This window comes from Rhipicephalus microplus, chromosome 3, assembly GCF_043290135.1.
Source record: "Rhipicephalus microplus isolate Deutch F79 chromosome 3, USDA_Rmic, whole genome shotgun sequence".
Taxonomy (NCBI): Eukaryota; Metazoa; Arthropoda; class Arachnida; order Ixodida; family Ixodidae; genus Rhipicephalus; species Rhipicephalus microplus.
This window is the reverse complement of record NC_134702.1, coordinates 106,710,417-106,731,071: the sequence shown is the minus strand read 5'-3', so window position 1 is coordinate 106,731,071 and position 20,655 is coordinate 106,710,417. Positions and strand designations below refer to the sequence as shown.

General features: G+C 46.6%; 1 protein-coding gene across 1 annotated transcript; it reads right to left on the bottom strand.

The window, feature by feature from the left end:
* Window positions 1–571: 571 nt before the first annotated feature.
* LOC119171968 (uncharacterized) lies at window positions 572–20,421 on the bottom strand. Its single transcript, XM_037422887.2, has 2 exons — window positions 18,393–20,421; window positions 572–1,143 (listed from the first exon to the last, which is right to left on the bottom strand). Exon 1 carries the CDS (start codon window positions 20,048–20,050, stop codon window positions 18,395–18,397), a length of 1,656 nt encoding a protein of 551 aa, XP_037278784.2. The 5' UTR covers window positions 20,051–20,421; the 3' UTR covers window positions 572–1,143; window positions 18,393–18,394.
* Between the last annotated feature and the right edge of the window lie 234 nt (window positions 20,422–20,655).

Genomic DNA, 20,655 nt, shown 5'->3' with positions numbered 1-20,655 from the left:
AAGAATGGAGCAGAAGTGTGGGGTGTGCCTCAATCTGGGTCATTTATTCATTGAATTTTCATTTCGTTTACGCCCTTTTCGCAGTGTGGAGTTTCTGTACAAGAAAGCCAATTTGCATACCTGCAAATGCCAACTGGTGGGTCTCTCAAAAAAGGAAAACTGCAAAGGTGACACACAGAACCGGATGCAACAGATTGTCCGAAAACACAAGAATTTCAAATTCAAAGTTAACGAGTGGCCACTGTGGCATAAAAGAAAGAAGAGAGTTGTTGCAATCCAAATATACACTTCCCAAGAATATAATGAAAAAGAATAAGTTCATGGTCTAATGTCAGAACCACATTTCCCTGAGAAAAGGCACTGCAATGTGCGCAATTCAAGAACAAAAAACAACAGTCGCACACCCCACACTGAGCTGTCCTCCTGGACGGGATTGCTAAGCTAAGCGGCCCCAGCCAGAGCACAAGCACTGGCTTTCAAAGAGGCAACGAGGAACAGGTTTAAGGCTGAGAGCGAAACACCTTCAACAGTCGTTGACTGAGCGACACCCTCGTGGCTGCACTGTACAGGCTCTGATGGAATAGCATGCTTCAAAGTTTCAGAAGACAGGACTGCCTGTTCGTTGCAATAAAATTGGCCACCACAGGGGGCGCCTTCAAAGGTGCACGTAGACTGTGTCTTGCTCTCCAAGTTGGTAAAAAAAAAGACGAGACTGCCCCTGAGTGGGCAGCGTAACAGAGAAAAGGAGGGGGAGAAAAAACAGAGGAGGACTGCAAGAGCGAACAAGAGGTAGGCTGAGACAGCGAGGTAGATGAATCTAAAAAACCTGAGCCGGCAGTACTGACCGGCGGCATGATGCGAGACATGTCTGCCTATTCTTTCTTATTTTCCGTGTTTTCTGCTGCTCTTGGAAAGGGTTTACACTCAAACGCGAGCCAGTGCGGTTACAAACGCAGTTTTCCTGGCAGTTGGCTGCAAGACAGCACAGCCAGTGGGCGCGAAGTCCTCAGGGCGACGACGCGTCGGCCGAAGACATTGGGCGTGTTCAGGGGTCAGGGGTATCGGGTGGTCAGGGGCAATAGGGTCCGGTGGTGGTGGATGCGGGAAGACAACAGCGGCCTGCTGGAAGACACCGAACTCCATCTGGAGGCGAAACAAAAAACAGAGCCCACCATCAACTAGAAACACGCACACACCACACACAACGTCACAATGTCCAAAACTAAATTTGTGCTCAGGCAGAGCAAAACAAGTGGCCCACCATACCTACCTCGAAACTAGCAGGCAAACGATTCCACTGAAGCCAACACTGGGCCTTCAGAGGTGTGCTGACACAAATTGTTCAATGAATTGACATACCCAATCGCTTAGATTTCTAAACTTTTTTAACATCTAAAAAGTGAGAGTGTACATTAGTGTGCAACTTGTGTTTCTCACTGCCAGGCAGAAAACATTGCTGAAGCTGCCAAGTGTACTTGTTTACCCCATGCATGGTGTTTGTATCATGGTTTACCCCATGCGTGTGTTTCGAATCCCCACTGCTCCATCAAAGAAGTGTGGCGCGATCGTCGCCTACACAGCACGCAGCTCATGCCGCCCCTGAGCACTTGCAGTACCATGCGCGCATGTTTGCCATGAATGGGCATCACGCCTGAACCCTCCGATTCCTACTGCGCATGGTTACAGTGAACTGCTTTCATTCTTGAAAGCAACAAATATGTTTGGTGCACTTATGGCGAATCCCAACAGCAGACTCAGAGAACTTCCTAAAGCAATTTTTCTGCCTTATGCACAGCAAGTCTTTTCCCCACTGACAGATTGAGAGTGCTCCGCGTATGTTTTTGTGATAAGAGACTATTTCCCATAGAGTTTCCTAAAATTAACTAGAGGGGACTCTGGCGCTGCGATCATTCAGCAACCATGGGAACGATGGGTAGTACACACATTTGCCTAGTCTTCGTACTTGCGGGCGGCAAATCGTACTAGCGACTTTGTTTATTGCTGGTCACGGTTTTGTTTTGAAGGAAAGAACAAACCCTTTTGAACTTTGTGACCCGATTCAAAATCGTAAGCCTCAAAGAATAAGATTGTGAAGCGCAAACGCACATTTGCCAATTTTTGTTTCGTAAAAAAACAGCTCCAAGCCACACGAATACACACGGAGCCAGAAGCAGGCCAGAAGTACGAAAATTAGACAAACTTGTGTACTATCCATCATTCCCATGCTCGCTGAAGCGCCGTACGTTGCTGCTCCCAAAAACACTAGCGCCAGAGTTCCCTCTAGTGTATGTTAGGAAACTATACCATTTCCCACAAAAGCAAGAGCCAAACGGAAAAGATGACGACGGTGTGCGGGAGAGAGGTGCTCGCAAAGCTCATGAGCTGGTGAACGTCTCTGGGCTGAAAGAACGTGGCCAGCCAGCCAGAGCGCCGGACATTCGGCCCGAGAGACTACAGGGACCGAGCTGGTGCGACTAGACCAGCCGGAATGAACTTGGGAGCTTGGTGTGTTCTGGGAACGAGCGAGCGTTACTGGCCAAGCCTAGCAGCTGTTCCTGTGGGGCTTGAGCGTGCGGGCCAGAAGCCGAGACCGTGGCCTCGGTGCCGCGTCCCAGGGTTTCCGGCACAACCCGAGCTATGACCGTGGCCGTCCCACGTCCGAGTGGGCCATCGCCAGCGTGGGCCTGTACGTTCCACAACTCGTGCACCTGCGCATGACTTCATCACTGCAACTGTCCACTTCGTGCAGACACTGTCGCTACCTCTCTGCGGTATCGTGAGTGACGATCGACGAACCTATACGCCAGGATGCGCTCTTCGTCTCGCGTGTAGGTTAAAGACTCCAATTTAGGACTTGAGGGATATTTGGACTGTTCAGTCAGAGAATCCAAGTAATCATGTGTGTCAAGTCGATGAATGTGTTTCTCGTTCGTGACTTGGTTTTCCTTCATCTAAGGGTCCTGCACATGTGAAGAGCGTGGCATAACACGTGATCAAAGCAACATGCTGATCGAGTGCACCCGTTCTCTCAATGCGCATCCGTGAAGGAGACTCGCATCTCTGAAGCAACGAGTGTTGCATCGCAACATCAACTTGAGCTTACACGAGGAATGCCAGGCACTTCCTTAAGTAGATGTGCACTAGTGTCCTCTGCTATTTGCTCTGGCAGGAGTGCATGTGTTCAATCACCAGATTTCCTCCATTTGTCTTCTGCCAGAGCGGAGTGCTGCAGTGCATAGTTCATTTACCACTTCAAATGAACAACTGGAGGTAAGTCATCATTAAAGCCCAAGTGCATGCACGCGATTTTCCTAGCGACAGTGACTAACTTGATACGCCGCGCTGTTGTGTCGTGACGGCTGCAACATCATGTCGGCAACAAAGCGCCGTTGCTTGAATAGAAACCATTGTGGGCATACTCATAAATTGTAAATAGGAGTTTAAAAGTTGGTTGATGACAACATGCCCAATTTATTACTGTTTTGTGTGGCATAAGAAAGCCACAAAAGCATATCATGAGACCTATTTTCGCAATATTTGGTTTCACTGCGACAGGGTGCCTAGAAGCATACGCTACGAAGGCTATGAAGCACTTCGCATTACGATTTCACAATGCAGTGAACGACCATAATTTAAATGAAAAATTTTGCAATCCTATGGAATTCATATCACCAGAAAACATGGTAAATTAGTAGGTTACCAGCACGCAATAAAAAAAAAGGTTTTTCATTTACTGTTTCTCACAGCCGCAGAAATGTCATATACAGACATAAATGATTGCATGTAAAATTGTTAGACGTAGGCTATCATATTGGCACTCATTATTACTTAAGAAGCACTTTGCACACGATAGCAGAAATGTCATATACAGACATAAATGATTGCATGTAAAATTGTTAGACGTAGGCTATCATATTGGCACTCATTATTACTTAAGAAGCACTTTGCACACGATAGAAGGCCAAAGAATTTCCAAATGCCTGATTTTCGCGGAAGGTTAGGACAGTTCATAGATAGATTTTAACAGTGAAATTGGGAGGTTTGCTCAAAGACTCGCGAGTCGCTTGGACAAATACAGAGATTTAACTGGTGTGCGTGTCCCATTGTGCATTTGACATTGAGAGCTCTAGCTTTTTCACCAAGCCCATCGACTTCCTCCTCAAGTCCATGTCCACTTTTCAGAAAATGTCTCATTGCGAGGACACGACTTGCTTCAACGTCACAGGTTTTAGTAAACACAGTACAATAAGGACGTGCAAAATGCTTCTAGAGGGTGAAAAAAACATGCAATAGCAACGTCCTCTGTAATCTAAAAGCCAAAGCAATTAGAGCTACCAAGATTCGCACACAACATCTTCAAAGATATTCACTGCAGAAGAATTGGAATTTGGATGAGTTGGAAGCCATTAGGCTTCCGATTATTTATTTATTTTTTTGCTCACGTAATCTCAGGGACCTCTCACGAGCGGGTCCAACCAGGAAAAGGCACACAGGCACTCCGAGCTCTATCACCAACTAAAGGCAGTCCAGAAGGTCCATTAACTGGCAGAACACACATACGTTCTTGCCCCGACTCGGGCGTTGCCTACGGCAGCGGCTGCTAGGGTGTCCCTCATGGATCCCCCAAAGGCTTAAGCTCCTCTGCGCCTTTCAATAAAGTTCTTGATTGACTGACTGCACTGCCCATTGTGAATCTTGAATGATACGACTCACCACTACAAGCACAGCTCTGCTCTCACACTCATTCGAAAGGTGTCAGTCTGAGTACTCATGAGTGGAGGCCAGATTTATAAGCACTAAATAATCAGGTTTTAGGCACCAAAAATAGGCAGGCTAAACACCGTTTTAGGCTCCCAAAATTGTAAATATAGGCACAATAAACTTTGATAAAATTCAAATTTTTGAAGAAACACGTATGGCATCTGTGTTTACGACGGAAAGCAAACAAAAATGCTTTAGTTCCTGATAGTACAGAGGCATAGTGGTTTAGCATAGCCATGTATTTTTTTTTTTTTGCCCACAGGGTTTGCAGAATACGGTACCCCCATTTCAAGTCCAGCATGGTGAGTTGTGTCCACCATTGAATAAACATGCTTCTGGGTCTCTCTCTTTTCGGCACGGCTGAGATGGGCTACAAAGGTACGAATGCCCAGAGCGGAATAGGCCAGAAGGATCTGCTTGCCTCCTATTATCTTGGTCTAACCGCACAGGCTCAATTTTTCTTCTGTCTGTTAACACTTTAAAGGGCCCTCACGCAGGTTTGAGAATTTCGAGAGGCAAAGAGGAATGCAAGCACTGGGCGCTCGCGATTTCATCTGCCAAGATTTGCAGTGCTATGCACGCCATAAAGAGGTGAAATGCCAGACTGAACACAGTTTGACCTTCATCTCATGCGCCCCAACATGGTGGTGGTGACGGAATGGTCCTTGTATGTCAAAGTAGTATGCGCCACTGTGAGAACTATTCGAGACGACCTGTGTAATTTGTGCAATCTGTTGCCTGAATAGAAGTATGAAGGTTGACGGAAAAATTAAAATACATGGACAGAATCTATACGTGTTGTTTTTTTAGCTTCGTACAGAGCAAGATGACAGACTCAGCTGCCTCCATTTAGTTTGCGTTGGTGTTCTTGTCTTTCTCGCATCATGCCTGTGCCAGCATTCGCAGCGCTTGGCTTGTTTTTGGAGCATCGTCCCTTGTTGAGCAGCAGGAGTTGCAGCGGTTGCTGTGTATCGTGGCAAGGATACGTGATCCATGCCAGCCTCTCCAAACGTATGCGCATAGAGGGATCCATCCCGCAGAAACAGGCAGTACATACAGAGAACGTCGAAACTACAGACCAGCGCTTGCGTGCACGGCCTGGCATGGGCAAGTCACGCGAATTTACCTTACGCGTGCATGACATGCTGATCCGTTCGCGTCGTGTGACCTTCTAGCTCCGAGTTGCTCCGATACCAAATAGGGCAGGGAATGATTTGGGCATGCGAAGTCGACATCGACCCACTCACATGATGCTTTTGCAGCTTGTAATGAACCAGTGAAAACATTCTAGTGATACAAAGCTTTTCATTGGGCACGCAACAACTTCCACTGTCTAAGTAAAATTTCTCATGTGCCCTAGTGAAGCGCCATTTAAAGAGTATATGACAAATAAAGCAAGAACCCATGGATATTGTTTGTTTATCTACACTTTACTTTCCCCTGATCACACTCTATGGTTTCGCATTCGTTCTTCATAGTTCTGTCGGGGCACAAAAGCACCTCTCGTTCCCTACCCATGCGAGCAGATGCCGGGGAAATGCCAAACAGACGACACGACGCGAATGGATACATGTGTAGAGGCTAATCGGTCTTCCTGCTGGCTAATAGGCCTTGTTGTCTCGACAGTGCTGAAAGGAACTTATGAGATGGAGTATAGATTGCAACCCATAGAGTTATGAGAGCTCAATTTTACCCGGTAACATGAATATCGCTCTCCAACTGTACTTGAAGGGAATATTTTAGGTTAAATAGCGTTCATATAAGCCCCGATTCTGAAAAGATGCATTTATATGCAGCTATAGAAATACAGGCACTATAAAAAACACTATAAAGGCTCTTCTTATTCTCTAATTCATGCTCATATGTCAAAATGGCACGATAGGAATGCAAGAAATGAAATAGGCATTTGCCTATAATCTGGTCTTTGCTCATGAGTGTGAGTAGGAGTGAGAATGAACACGAGTGAGCACCAATGAGTGTTATTAGGCATGAGCAGCCACAAGTCTCATCAGGCACTACATTCGGCAACAGCTTTCTTGATAGCACTGTGGAAGCTACAGAAAACAAAGCTCATGCCTGACACCACACCAAAAAATAGAACTTAAATTTACTGTTAGTTTCTCGTTTGCATAGCTGAAATAAATGTTGCTTTGTTTATTATGAGACTCGTACAGAGGGGGAGTGTCTCAGATGAAATAAAGTTATTGTTCACTTGGCAAGCATGCATTTCTCTTTTCATTTTTCTTTCCATTTCCTTGGCAAGAACCGCCTTTTCAGCCTGTTTTTTAAGGTAAACACGTTGTCCATGACGTCTTAGATCAGCTTGAGACCGCAAAAGTGCACTTCAAGTCTCCAAGAAAAATATATGCATAATACGACACTAAAGTGTGCCTTGAACCATCAAAATGTTTCTCCCATTCACATTTTCCGTGTATCTAATTTTCTAAACGCGTTGACGATGCGAGTGAGCAAAACCAAATTCTGCTACAAGTTGCTGTACTGCTTGCCGTGCAACACGAATGTGCAGAAAGCCCCACTTTTGTAGTCTTCCCTCTGCTGTTGATAAAGTTGTTGCTGACTGTAGTACAAACATGAGTCTTAAGTAGGCATGGGTATGAACTTGGGTGAGGTGAGCAGACGTGACTATGACAGTAGGTGCTCATCATTGAAAGCCGAGGTTCAATGTGAGCGAGTGCCAATGGGTGCGAGTATGAGCAAACGTATCAACACGGATGAGGCGAGTCAATGTACGACCATGGGTGCCTATGAACGAAAACCGAGGTTGAATGTGCAAGGGTGCCTATGAGTGTAAGTAGTTGTGGATGAGGCAAACAGACGTGTGACAGTGATTCAAGTGAGAACTGAGATTGAATTGAGTGAGTGCCTATTAGTGCAAGTAGACGAGAGTATGAGCATTAGTACAAACATAGGCTTGAGTAAAGATGAGTATGAGTTTCAGTAAAAAGAAATAAGTGTATGAACATGAGCAAGTACAAATGGGCGAGTCCACTAGTACGCAAAGTGGGAAATGATTTGAACTCCAAGCAAAAAGTTTGTGAAGAAGCCTAACATTTCGGAAACAACTTGGTTCCTTCCTCTGGGAGAAACTGGGACTACGTAGCAGCGTCGTCTTCAAAGCACTCACGGGGCGGTTAATGCTTTGAAGACACCGCTACTACGTAGTCCCAGTTTCCCCCTGAGAAAAGAAACAAGTCGGTTCCGAAACGTCGAGTTTCTTCACAAGCTTTTTGGTTGGATTTTAAATCATTTCCCAGATTTCATACCCAATCAGACAGACATCTGTTGAATGTTTACATTCTAGTATGCAAAGTGCGTGCCTGTGACCTTCGAGTAGATGCCCAAATGAAAGTGAGTTAGTAGGCATAGGTGTGAGTGAACATGCGCAAGCACTCATGAGAGTATACGCAAATAAGGACGCGAGTGAGCATGAGTATGAACATCAGTGAGTACAAGTGACTGTGAAAAGGAATGTGAGAGATCATGCATGGGTGTGAATATGAGCTTCAATGTGAATACCCATGACAGTAGGTGTGAACGGCAAGAGTATTCCCACAGCTAAAACAATATTATTCAGACTCATGATCACGAACTTTCATTATTGACTTGAGCGCCATTCTTTATATTGGAAAGTTGTAGCACATCACAAGTCATGGCACACCAATTTTTTTAGAAATCACAAAAACCCCACGAATTTTCAATATATTCATCAGTGAACTTTAAAGATAAAATCAAAACGGATCACGCCCGGTGCGCATGAAGCAGAGTGGAACACTGGTACGACCCACGACAGGGAAGTGACTGAATCTGAATGAAGGCATGCCGAAGCAGAACCTGGTAAAAAAATTAGCGAGTATTCCATTTTCAATACACAAATAGACAGTTAAACTCTTTGTATACATAGCCAATCCAATTGTGCAAGTGCTCCTTTTCTCTGCATATATTCAATAATTTTACAGGCGGGAGACAGAATATCCGGAAAACTAGGAAAAATTACATTTCTACCAAGAAGAAGGTAGTAGTAATAAAGTTGTTTACTACTACCAAGAAGAAGACAGGTGCCTACATGTGTGGACACTTGAGAAGCCCCATCGTTCTCCGTCATACATGGCAACTTTGCTTGCCAATTGGTACTTTTAGACCTGTTAATCATTACTATCATCACCACTTATAATATTCAACACTTTCATTACCAGTTAACACATTTATGACCAGTACAACCACCATCGTAATTGTTCATAGGGCCTCTGCTTAACCACCATTGTAATTGTTCACAAGGCCTCTGCTTGCTAGCAGCTGTTCAACAAGTTTATCATCATTGTTCATTGTCACAATCAGTGCTTGAATCGTCACAGACAATGATTTCATCCTCACCATTATCATGCCAGTCAAAAGACACTCGTTTACCCACAGCTCTGCTTCACCATGTTCATCATCATAGTTATCGCTGATCATTATCAAAGCCCTCGTTATGTTCAAAACTTGTAGGCTTGCAAATGGCTCTGCTTCAAAGGGGTGCTTATCGGAGCTCTCCAAGTCAAAACATTCACTTCCAAAAAGCAACTCAAAAATTGTGGCATATATGTCTTCATCCCTTCATCCACGTCTCGAATAAAGTAAATGCTAAACACAACTTCTAAAATGGGTATTTAGCACTACTGCAGATTTTCTTTTTCTTGGCAAAAGCACCAGGAGTCTTACTGTCACAGGATTACCATTAAAAAAAGAAGAAAAAAGAGAGAGAGAGAACTCTTAACCGAAAAGCAGAGAATTCAGCCGGTACATATAAATCGCTGACTTGCTACTCTGCGTGGGGAAGGGGATTGAGGATTAAAATTATGAATAGCCACTTTTGCACTGAATGCACAGCACAAACACAGTGAAAGCTGGAAGAGTGGCCATTCAGAGCCTTTTTTAAACATTCTTTGGGCAACTGCTACAAGCACACTTGCTGGGTACCCACTGCACCATGAATCGTAATTTGTGTAGTAGGGAGTAATTCATTGTTTTGTTTTTCCTTAGACCTATAGCACGTACCCACTCGTGGGGGTTCACAATGCCATCGTTCATCACTCTTCTGAAAAGTGTGGTATCTGCTGCACAATTGCAAGGAATTTTGTGCAATTTTATGATTCTGTGGCGGCCAATTACCAAGTATTATGCCTGAAGCTTTTGCAATGGGTTGGTGCATTCGACGACCCAATCAAAGAATTTCGAATTGTGTGACGCCCAGTTGTTCTTTGGTGTTCTAAAATGCTTTATTACTCATATTAACGCGATTCCTTTCCCCGACATCAAGCCTGCCTAAGGACAGTTTGCAACACTTTCAAGCACCGGCGTTGCTGTGTGGTAGAATGCTGGGCTGGCACGCTGGGGATCCAGGACTCACTCACAAACCACCATAAGATTATGAGAGACGCAGTAGTGGAGGGCGCCAGAAACTTCGACCACCTGAACTTCTAAACGTGCACCTAAATATAAGCATGCAGGCCACACGCGTTTACACCTCCGTTAAAAATGTGGCCGGTGCGGCCAAGATTCAATCCCAAGACCTTCGAGTCAGCAGCCGGGTGCCTTAGCCACTAGACCGCCATGGCGGGTCACAAGCGAGCATGTACTAAGGGTTTGAGTACGCATAAGTAGGAACGCGAGTGAGTGCGAAGCTTAAAAAACAACTTGGGTGAGTGAGTATAAGCAAGTATTATCTTGTATTGCAGTCTTTTGTTGGTAGGTAATGCTCCCATCCTACCAAATCGGTGGCGCAGCATGCATGTCCATGCTATAGTTCCTACACCCACACGTGAGTGCCACATCTTCTGCGGCACTGCCTGTTCACACCAGCATGGTAGCATTTGTTAGGATAAGACATTGTGGGATGCAAATCTGTTCATCATAGCCATACTTTGGCAGATCGCAGGCAAATCGGCCTTGGCTGGGACCAAAAAAAAAAAATTCTTGTTAACCCGGAATTCGTACTAGACGTGATTGAATCCACGAGGGTCTACTATATACCAAAGCCAAACCACTGTGTCAAATTCAAGTGACTAGCCCCACCTAGTCGTCCCCTACCTTTACCTTTCGAGCTTTGTAAAGCATTTTCGGTGTGACAATTACACATTGCGCCTTTTATTGCTAACCAGCTAGCACACTAGTTCGCAATACCATACACTCCATTTGGGACATATAGAGGTCAAAGCCGCACGCAGCACTATTTATGGTGTGGCGGGCGTGTAACACAGAAAGGAGTGCCTCATTGCTGTGATTGCTATGATGACACAAGCGCCCATAGCAGGCGTGTTAATGCTTCAAGCGGGATTCAAAGACATCGTAGGGGGGCATTCTTAGGCGATGCCACCATGAATAAATGGGAAAACCTGCACGAAAGCGGCTACCTTATCTACGTTAGTGAGCGAATGACAGGTTACTGCGACATTTATGAAGTAAGCATGTTGCATTACGCACCCCTGACGCAAGCATTTCGGCGTCAGTACATGTCGCAGTAACCTGTCATTCGTTCACACAAAATAATTCACGCGTGCCCACTACTTGCATAATTGCTAAATATTCGGAGCATTTAGAAATATCCATGGCTCCATATCATAGTGAGTGGCCGGGTGGCGTGCTCGTTTGTAGCTGGTAAGTGCCAGGGGCGATTTTCAGCCACAGTCTCGCAAAGTGCTTTTGCTTGAACTTGTTATGGCATCAGCATCGCACATCATGATAGTCTTTACCCCACCGCTTGCGCAGCTCAAGCTGGAGACATGCGCGAGAAAGAGAACGTGCTACAAATTCGGCCAGAGGGGACGCCGCAGACCAGTTTAGTCTTTCGCTTGACCTTGTAAAGCGGTCGCAATGATGGAACGGTCAATGCGGCAACCGTCATGTCTCTCTCCTTCCCTTCAACCTCTTGCGTTGCTTATGTTGCTTTCTGAAACAAACTCTGACTTACACATCCATCGCTACAGCATTTGCAAAGTTTCTTTTTTTAGCCTGTAATTCTGCTACTCTATGCCCTGCATCATTTCTTTCTCACATGCACATTATTTACCAATTAAAGAAAAAGGATTCTGAATGAACAACTTTGAAGATGTGATTTAATTTATCCCTTCCTTTCGTTCTTTCCTTTGGGGCTACAGCACTGGGCTTTAGCCACAGGAGCGTTTGCGATGCCGTATGCGATTTACTACACGAGACGAAATGAATTGAATGATAAGGTTGTCTAAGTCAAGCTTACTCTTTAAGAGCATTAGCCTTTTTTGGTGAGTTGAGCTAATTAGTTATTTCAAAACCAATCCATTGATAAACAACACCCATTTCATGGCTGATCCCCTGTGGTGGGTTGCGCCAGTTTGATGAGGGTCAAGCAACAAACCAACGTCTTAGCTTGATCCTACCAAGCGCACATAGCGCTGCTGGGCGGCTAGTTGTGTTTACGATAATATGCTACATAACTCAGTTCGTCCCTTGACCGATGGTCCTACCAAACCAGCAAAGCACCAATTGATTCTGCAATGCATTTTCCAAAACTGCAAAGGGCAGGCGGCGAGTTAATAATTATTAAAGTTCACTAAAGCGTTCCATCAGCCTTGAGCTGAATTAAAATGCCTCGCATATGTTTCTTTTCTCGGCAGCTCCATGGCAGCAGGAACGTCTCGCATGATCATCGCACCTGCAGAGGGAGCGTGAACCCCACATTTTTGTTACGTCGTACAGCCGTGGTCCTCTTATTTCTCTGCCGAGACAATAAAACAATAAGCAGAGCTAATAAAACAACTTTCCCGCAGGACGCGACGTGTAGCTGTCGGTATAATTGACTACGCAGCAGTTCATGATTGCGATAAACTATGAGCGTTTGATTCTGCTCGGGCTCTCAACGTTTATCTGTTCTGACGGCCACCCGGTAGCACACCAGTCACAGTGCACCGAGCGTATAACAGTGCAAAGTGCAGGCAAATTTCACACTCACTCACGAATTGATAATGATACGTGCATACTGCCCGAAATCTGAATAATTCTTGAGTTTTTATGTCCGAAAACCACGATAGCATTATGAGGAACACTGAAGTAGAGGGCTTCGGAACTTTCGGCCATGTGGCGCTCTTTAATGTGCAATCAAATCTATGCTCGGGCTCTCAACGACTATCTGTTCTGACGGCCACGCGGTAGCACACCAGTCACAGTGCACCGAGCGTATAACAGTGCAAAGTGCAGGCAAATTTCACACTCACTCACGAATTGATAATGATACGTGCATACTGCCCGAAATCTGAATAATTCTTGAGTTTTTATGTCCGAAAACCACGATAGCATTATGAGGAACACTGAAGTAGAGGGCTTCGGAACTTTCGGCCATGTGGCGCTCTTTAATGTGCAATCAAATCTATGTACAGATGAGTTTATAGCATTTCACCTTCATCGGTTTACGCCTGCCACAGTAAAGTTTGCACACAATCTTAGAAGAACAATCAATGATGAACCTCAAAGTTAATGAAAAACTGCGGAGCGGCTTGCGCGAGCGGTGATAAGCTTTTGTGGTTTAGACCTGATCACACTAAAATAAAAAAGTAAGAATGCATTGTAGTACACTTGCACAAACCGTCATAAGGCAATGCTGTCATTCACTCTATTGCTGAGTAGCTACAATTACCTGACAATAAGTAAAAAAAAAAAACAGTAAAGAGATCTTAAAAAAAGAAAAACAATATTAGGTGAGATAGATAATTCAATCAGTTTCAAGCATTCATGGTGAATAAGGTGAGATACACGATACAGGTGGCAATCCTAATAGCGATGACAATTAAGCATGAAGCACCGTCGACGTCCCTGTTAAAAAAGCACTAACATTAAGTTTCAAGATTGAGATCTGCCCATCATTTTATCACTCGGTATGCATAGGTCTTTTTGGCCGAATTTTAATGGCGTCCGTCGCGTCGAAGGTATTTTATTTCGATGTCAAACGGCCTAGAAAAGCTAAGAAGAAAAAACGAAAAATAGACTGCCCTGCGACATTGACTCTAGCGCTACTTGTTTGGTGTGATACAATCCACAAATACCATCCCGTGTGACGTTACGCTAGTAACGATGACGTCGACGATATCCGAGTGTGTTTGGAGCAGACTCTCGGCCATGCTGTCACTAGTGGCTCTCCTTGCTGTGTTGAAGCGTGCGTGCCATTCATCATGTCGCATCGACTGATTTGCGTTGTGCTCCACTGCGTGTGAGTACGATCATTCAGAGCGACAATACATGCCAGAATGTCGGGGAATTACTGCGTAGTGAGAACCTGCACATGCGGAAAAAGCGGAAAGTGCGTGGCGTTTCATGCCTTTCCAAGCCACGAACCTCAACGCAGCCAGTAGGTTGACTTCGTACGCGTCGTTGGACAGAGGGACTGTACGCCTGTGAAGAACAGCCGCATTCTCTCCCTTCACTTTGCGGCGAGCTGCTACAGGGTAAATCCTGTGTTGGTGAACCAGTTAGGTTTCATTGGCAGTACGGGGCCTCTTCTCGAGGATAGGGCTATTCCTACCATGTGCCCTGCTGTAGTTAAAATCAGCGATTCACTCGCCAAACACCCATGACATGAGGTGCGTAGTTGGTGTTCCTGAGCTCCGACAGTCGGTGGGTACTGATGAACACATCACATTTAACGAGGAGCTTGTCAAGCAAGAATCGTCGCGAATCGCGGCGATACCCAATTCCAGGTCGCTGTCATCATCACTTGCCGATGTTGACCGTGACGACGGCGAGGACGACGATGTTGGCGACAGAGGCATGTCTACACCTTCAGAGACACCGCTGGACTGATTGTATGTGCGCGCCTAGCAGACAAAACACCAGTGTGACGTCACCATTTTTTTTTTTTTAAAGTGGCACCAGCTGTGCAGCGGCCTCAACGTGGCCGTGAGGTAGCGCTGCCAGCACTAAACTTTGGCGGGCTTTCCATTCATTTGGAACCACGTTCGATAGCGAATATATTAATCAATATTACAGATACTCATTCGTCCCTCAGCCTGAAATGGCTCATCGAGACATTCATAAGAGAAATGAACCATTTGATGTAACAATGTTTCTAAAATCATTCTCCTAACATTGCACTTAATTATTCCCGTGAATATAATAGAAACACAATTTGGTCCTTTCACTAAGCAGTAAATAGAATGTTTGGTGTTGTATACTCAATGCATGTCCGCATAATTACAATTGCTTTCCAAGTCACCTTGGCAGAAGATTAAGCTCAAGCTAATGTAAATGCTTGAACAGTAGCAATCGTAAAAATGTAAGGATATAATACAGCGCTTTTCTGCCTGCACCTCAAAAAAGATGTTGCATTCCCCCTCGAACAAGAAAAAACAGGGTCGTAAGTGAATGGAATCAACTGTCCAACGATGTGGTGTCGCAGCCATTCCTGAATTTGTTCATGTCCCATATTCTGAATTTGCTTATTTTCCTTTTCATTAGCAATTGTACTAGAAGCGTATGCTATCTTATGTCTGTATCGTATTTGTACCACTTATATTTTTTCTTTTTCTTTTACCGTTTTTGTTTGCCCTACTAGCCGCATGTATTTGTATCCCATCCTGCAAAATTCCCCTGGCGGGGTTGTAGTATTTGCAAACAAATAAATAAATAAACAATAGGTAGCATATGAAGTGCAAGAGAAAGACCCCAGAGAAAGCACTCATACTAACAATCATATAATAATTTCAAGAGCTCATTGAATAGAAATAGCAAGAAGAAAGCAACATAGTACGCCAACATATCAGCTGATAGATAAATGCTTGCTTTGTTAGATTTAACATCGGTATCTGCGGCACTATAGTTCCAAGCTGGCGAACGATATCAGAATTGGTACAGCCATTGCCGCACGCATTGCTGCATGTGCAAGTGGCTAAGGGTAAGTATCATGGGTTTGACACAACAGAAAGGGGAAAAAATCAAGAAAACGAAATACGCACATGAGAACGCACTAATGTAGTTTGTCAAGACTGTGCGAGCTCTGACATGTTGCTCTGCTCCACCGAAAGTGACGCACACACCTCATTGCTTGCCCTCGCTGGTGGAGTCGGGCAGAAAAGGTAAAGTTATGTCATCGGTACCAGCCTGAGAAATGGAGTTCAGTCAGCGACCAATGCTTCGCACGCTAGCATTGAGATCACAGTATCTTGTATCTCAAGATACACAATACATTATCAAATATCACAGAAATACAGATACTCATTTTGCGAGACGCATCGCGATACAGGTACAAGATACCCGAGGAGTATTTAAGATAGTATCCAAGATACATGCATCGTCGATACTGGCCGGCCATGATGAAGACACACACTACAAATATTGCTGTTCCCTCACTGAGTGCTAAGCAGCATATCAGTGACGTCAGACAACCCCCCAAAATTTGTTTTTTGATCCCTCCTGAATGAGAGCACAGGGGTTGGCTGCACTGAGAGTAATACTAAGCAGGAGAAACACCACATAAAAATTGCTGCACAGCCACCGTTGCATGTACAATGTCATATGCTGCGTACAGGAATACTAGCATCAAATTTCCGAGCAACTAGAACAAATATTCAAGCATTAGAAGATAAGCTGACATCAGCAACATACGAGAAATGAAATGCAGATAGGGCGTTTTTGTGCAAGTTATATTTGGTTACGATCATGTGCGCCTTGAAAGGCAGATGTACAAACTTCAGCAATGCTTTTACACTGCCAGGTGAGAAGTCATGCATGCATTGATTCTAAAGAGAAAGCAAACAGCACAAACCTGGGCAAAATGTGAGATCAAAAGTGAAGTGATGGAGAAAATTTTCAAATTGCAGTAGCCAAAACGTTGCACGAGTAATGTTCAATACCGTCCACTGTTAAAGGGAACACAACAATGAGTATCGTTCAAATTGCAGGACCTCTAGTAGCAAGTTGATAAAAAACAATGCTTCGTCCGGGCACTAGTCCGTCAAAAAGAGACAGAACAACTGGTCACCAAGTTTCGTATAAATCTAAGCCACTGTGCTTTTGCCAGAGAGTGAAATACAAATGTGCTGCATACGCAAGTGTTCCCTTTAACTGTGAACCCGACTGTACAATGCTATATTAAAGAAACCAACAACCAATTTTTAAAGTATTCATTTTCTTGGGCGCAACAGAAATCTCGCCAGCCAGTGCTTAATAACGGAACGTTGAAACTGGCGCAAGACATTTACAACCAGAATTTTTCTATCTCTAGTGAAAAGTCATTAACTAATTGTTAATTAACTGATGGGGTTAAACGTCTTAAAACCAGCACAGGATTAAGAGACACGTAGTGGAGGGCTCTGTAAATGTCAACCGCCTGGGGTTCTTTGAAGTGCACTTAGGTCCAAGCACACAGGCCCAGAGCCTTTTCGCCACCACCGAAAGTGCAGCCGCCACAGCTGGGATGGCAGATATGAAGTCGTATACACACAAGACTACACATGCCGCAGCTAACAGTGAGCGCGAGAGCGGTTCGTGTTCAAGCACGGTGATTTACTGCGCACGCGTGCACTTCGTGGCCTACTGGCAACTGTAAAGACAGCACAACTTTTCAAAGTGCAACTCTCAATTTTAACTTAGTAAGCATCACACAATTGAGCGGGGCTGGATTATATACATACTCTAATTATGGTGCCTGTGAGAGCATCAGAATACGTGACCACATGCAGCAAAGTGATTGATTCGATCATCCAGCTCTAAGACTCATCTGCTCAGCTGCAAAGCGCATTGACTTTTTTGTTACTTTTAAAAGTACGAATATGAATCCTACTCAACGCAAAAGGGATGCTGGAATCTGTTACTAGACTTCGAAATCTTGTCATTGATTATCCAAGGCAAGGAGCACTCAACCCTGACCACAAAAATGTCTTCACACTCTGTCCCCACTGACATGAAAGAGACAACACCAAGAATGAAACCACTTCCTTGTGCTCAGCATAACTCGGTAGGGGATATGCACTGAGCCTTGATCTGCAAGGCAGAAACGCTATCTTCGCGCAGATTTTAAGGTTTGTTCGTATGTGCATCTAGCTGTCCATGCTTTAGCATGCAGGTGGTGTGCTAGAGGTCACTAGACATCCAAGTTGCTGTATGCATCTCGGACACAGCGCATGCAGGAAGTTTTTTTGAGCGTGTGGCGAGCGTGCAAACCTCCAAAATGGCGACCCCGACGCTACCTATCCTCGCGGATGACGTCAAGTGCATACCTTCAATAGCTTTTAAAGTAGCTGAAGTTATGGCAATAACCCTCGTCTGATAGAGAAAACGCCTGTAATTTTTTTTTTTTAATGGCTTGAACTGGTGCAACCGAAACAGCCACGTTAAAGCCGCAACATGCTGGCATGCAAACTTTGTAATGTTGAATTAGTGTTATCAGTACAATGTACGACGATTCTTTCAATATTCATGCATAGAGGCTCAATAATATTCCTGTAACGTTGTTTTCACACTTCATCACTGTGTGATCCCATTCACCATATAATCTAAACCGCCCATTCTTGAGCCATGTTGCGCATGCATGACGTCACGGGCAAGCTATCAGCAATGGCTGTCAACTTAAAAAACGTCTAGGTACCCGTGTCAGGAGCGACTATACTCACCCTCAGAGGGCGGAGAGGACGGCACCTCCAGGCACGACGACAGTGGGTTTGTCTCCTCCACCGGCCGGAGGTGCGCCACCAAGGGCGCACATGGCCGAGGAGCCGCTGCTGGGTCCAGCCCCCTGCGGCGGGGGTGGGGCCGCCGCCCCACTAGGCAACATGCCCTTCAGGCCCCCCATGCTCTGGATGCTGGCCTGGATGTTCGTCAGGCTGCGTGGTGGCACCATGGTGGGCGGCGGAGAACCGGGTGATGAGGCCTGGCCAGGTTGCTGCTGCTGCTGCTGGTTGGCCTGCTGCTGCGCTTGGGCCTGCGCCTGTGCCTGTTGCTGCTGGGCCTGCGCCTGGGCGGCCTGCGCCGCCTGGGACGTGCCCAGAGCCAGGTGGCTCGGCCCCAGCGTCAGATGGCTGGGGTGGTTCCCCGCTGGCCCCGTGGCGCCGTTCTTGGGCACGTGGGTGGCCATGTGGCATTCGAGGCTCGACTTCATTACGAACGACTTGCCGCACATGCCGCAGAAGTAGGGCTTGTCGAGGGACGGCGGACGCAGATGAATCTTCATGTGGGTCTTCATATTGCCCTTCTGGGTGAACCCCTTCCCGCAGATTTGGCAGGTGTGAAGCTTCTCGCCCGAGTGGGAACGCATGTGAGTCTTCATATTGCCCTTCTGGGTGAACCCCTTGCCGCACACCTCGCAGGCATACGGCTTGCGGCCCATGTGGCTGTTCATGTGGTACTCGAGGCTGAGCTTCTGCGAGAAGCTCTTGTGGCACACCTCGCAGGCAAAGGGCTTGACGCCCTCGTGGGCCATCACGTGGGTCTTGAGGTTGCCCTTGAGGGTGAACCGCTTGCCGCACACCTCGCACGCATACGGCTTTTCCCCGTAGTGGGTCGCCAAATGAGTCTTCATATTGCCCTTCTGGGTGAATCCGCGCCCGCAGATCTCGCAGCGGAACGGCCGGGCCCCCGTGTGCGAGTTCATGTGTGTCTTGAGGTTGCCCTTCTGCGTGAACCGCTTGCCGCACACCTCGCACCCGAAGGGCTTCTCGCCCAGGTGCAGCGTGTGGTGGTAGTCCAAGCTCGACCTCTGAGTGAATCCCTTGCCGCACACGTCGCAGTTGTACGGTTTCTCACCAGAATGACAGTACATATGACTCTTCAGATTCCCTTTCTGCGTGAAGACTCTTCCACAGATTTCGCACGGAAACTCGCCCCGCTTGGCGGGCGCCTTGGGCTGTGGCTGAGCGGCTGCGGCGGAGTGGGGCTGGGGGCCCGGCTGGGGACCCCCCGTCTGCTGCTGTTGCTGCTGCTGCTGGGGCGGCGGAGGGCCCGGCTGCTGCTGCTGCTGATGCGGCACCGGGCTGCTCTGCGTGCTCACACTGTGCACGCTGTTGGCCGCAGCAGCGGCGGCGGCGGCGGCGGCTGCAGCGGCCGAGACCGCGTGCGAGCCGCTGTGGTGCGCGCCGCCGGCGTTGGCCACGCAGAGCGCGTTCGGAGGAGGGCCCGGGGCGGACGATGCATTGGCGCTGTTCTCCCTGGGGCCACTTTCGCTGTACAGCATAGACTCCTTCTCCAAATTGTAAAAGTTGAACAGCCGGTGGGCTGACGTGAAGAGCGGGATCTGGGTGGGCAGCCCCGATGAGAAACCGAAGGTTGGGTCCATTGTTTACATCTTGCCGCGAACGGCTACTCGAGCGACGGCCCCGGCCCGGCCGAGACAAAGGGCGAGCGGCCGCTGAGCGACTCGGCGGCTAGCACAGTCCACGAAGAGGGCCGCCCGGGCGCTACTGGGCCTTCCATCGCGGCCACAACCTCACCAGGTATCGTCCATGGAGCGCCGTTTGAAAAAAGGGCGCCCCGTACGAGACGCGATCAAACAAACAAATTTCAAGCGGAAACAATAAAAAGAACCTGCTCATTTCGCTGGGCCGCCTCGACGATCCGCCGCTCTCCCTGCACCGCCGGCGTCCGAGTTGGCCCGGTGGTGCCCAGAAATAACTGCGCCAAGACCCGTTACCCCTAAAAATTTGCCCTAATGCTGTCAGCTGTCAAGAAAGGAAAGCCGAATGGAGCCTGGAAAAAATGGCCTTCTGGTGGCCGAAAGCAAACACATACAAAAAGAAAAAAACATAGCAAAATTTTTTTAAACACCTTCCACGACCTGATCGAGTCGGCCCCAAAACTCGCCTAGCGCGAGCTTAGGCCGCTCGCACGCGCGTTAAACGCCAATAATTACTTTTTTGTATTTTTCGAAAAAGAAAAAAAAAA

Coding starts and splice junctions, on each gene's coding strand:
- LOC119171968 (XM_037422887.2), bottom strand. CDS start 20,050: ATGGACCCAACCTTCGGTTTCTCATCGGGGCTGCCCACCCAGATCCCG.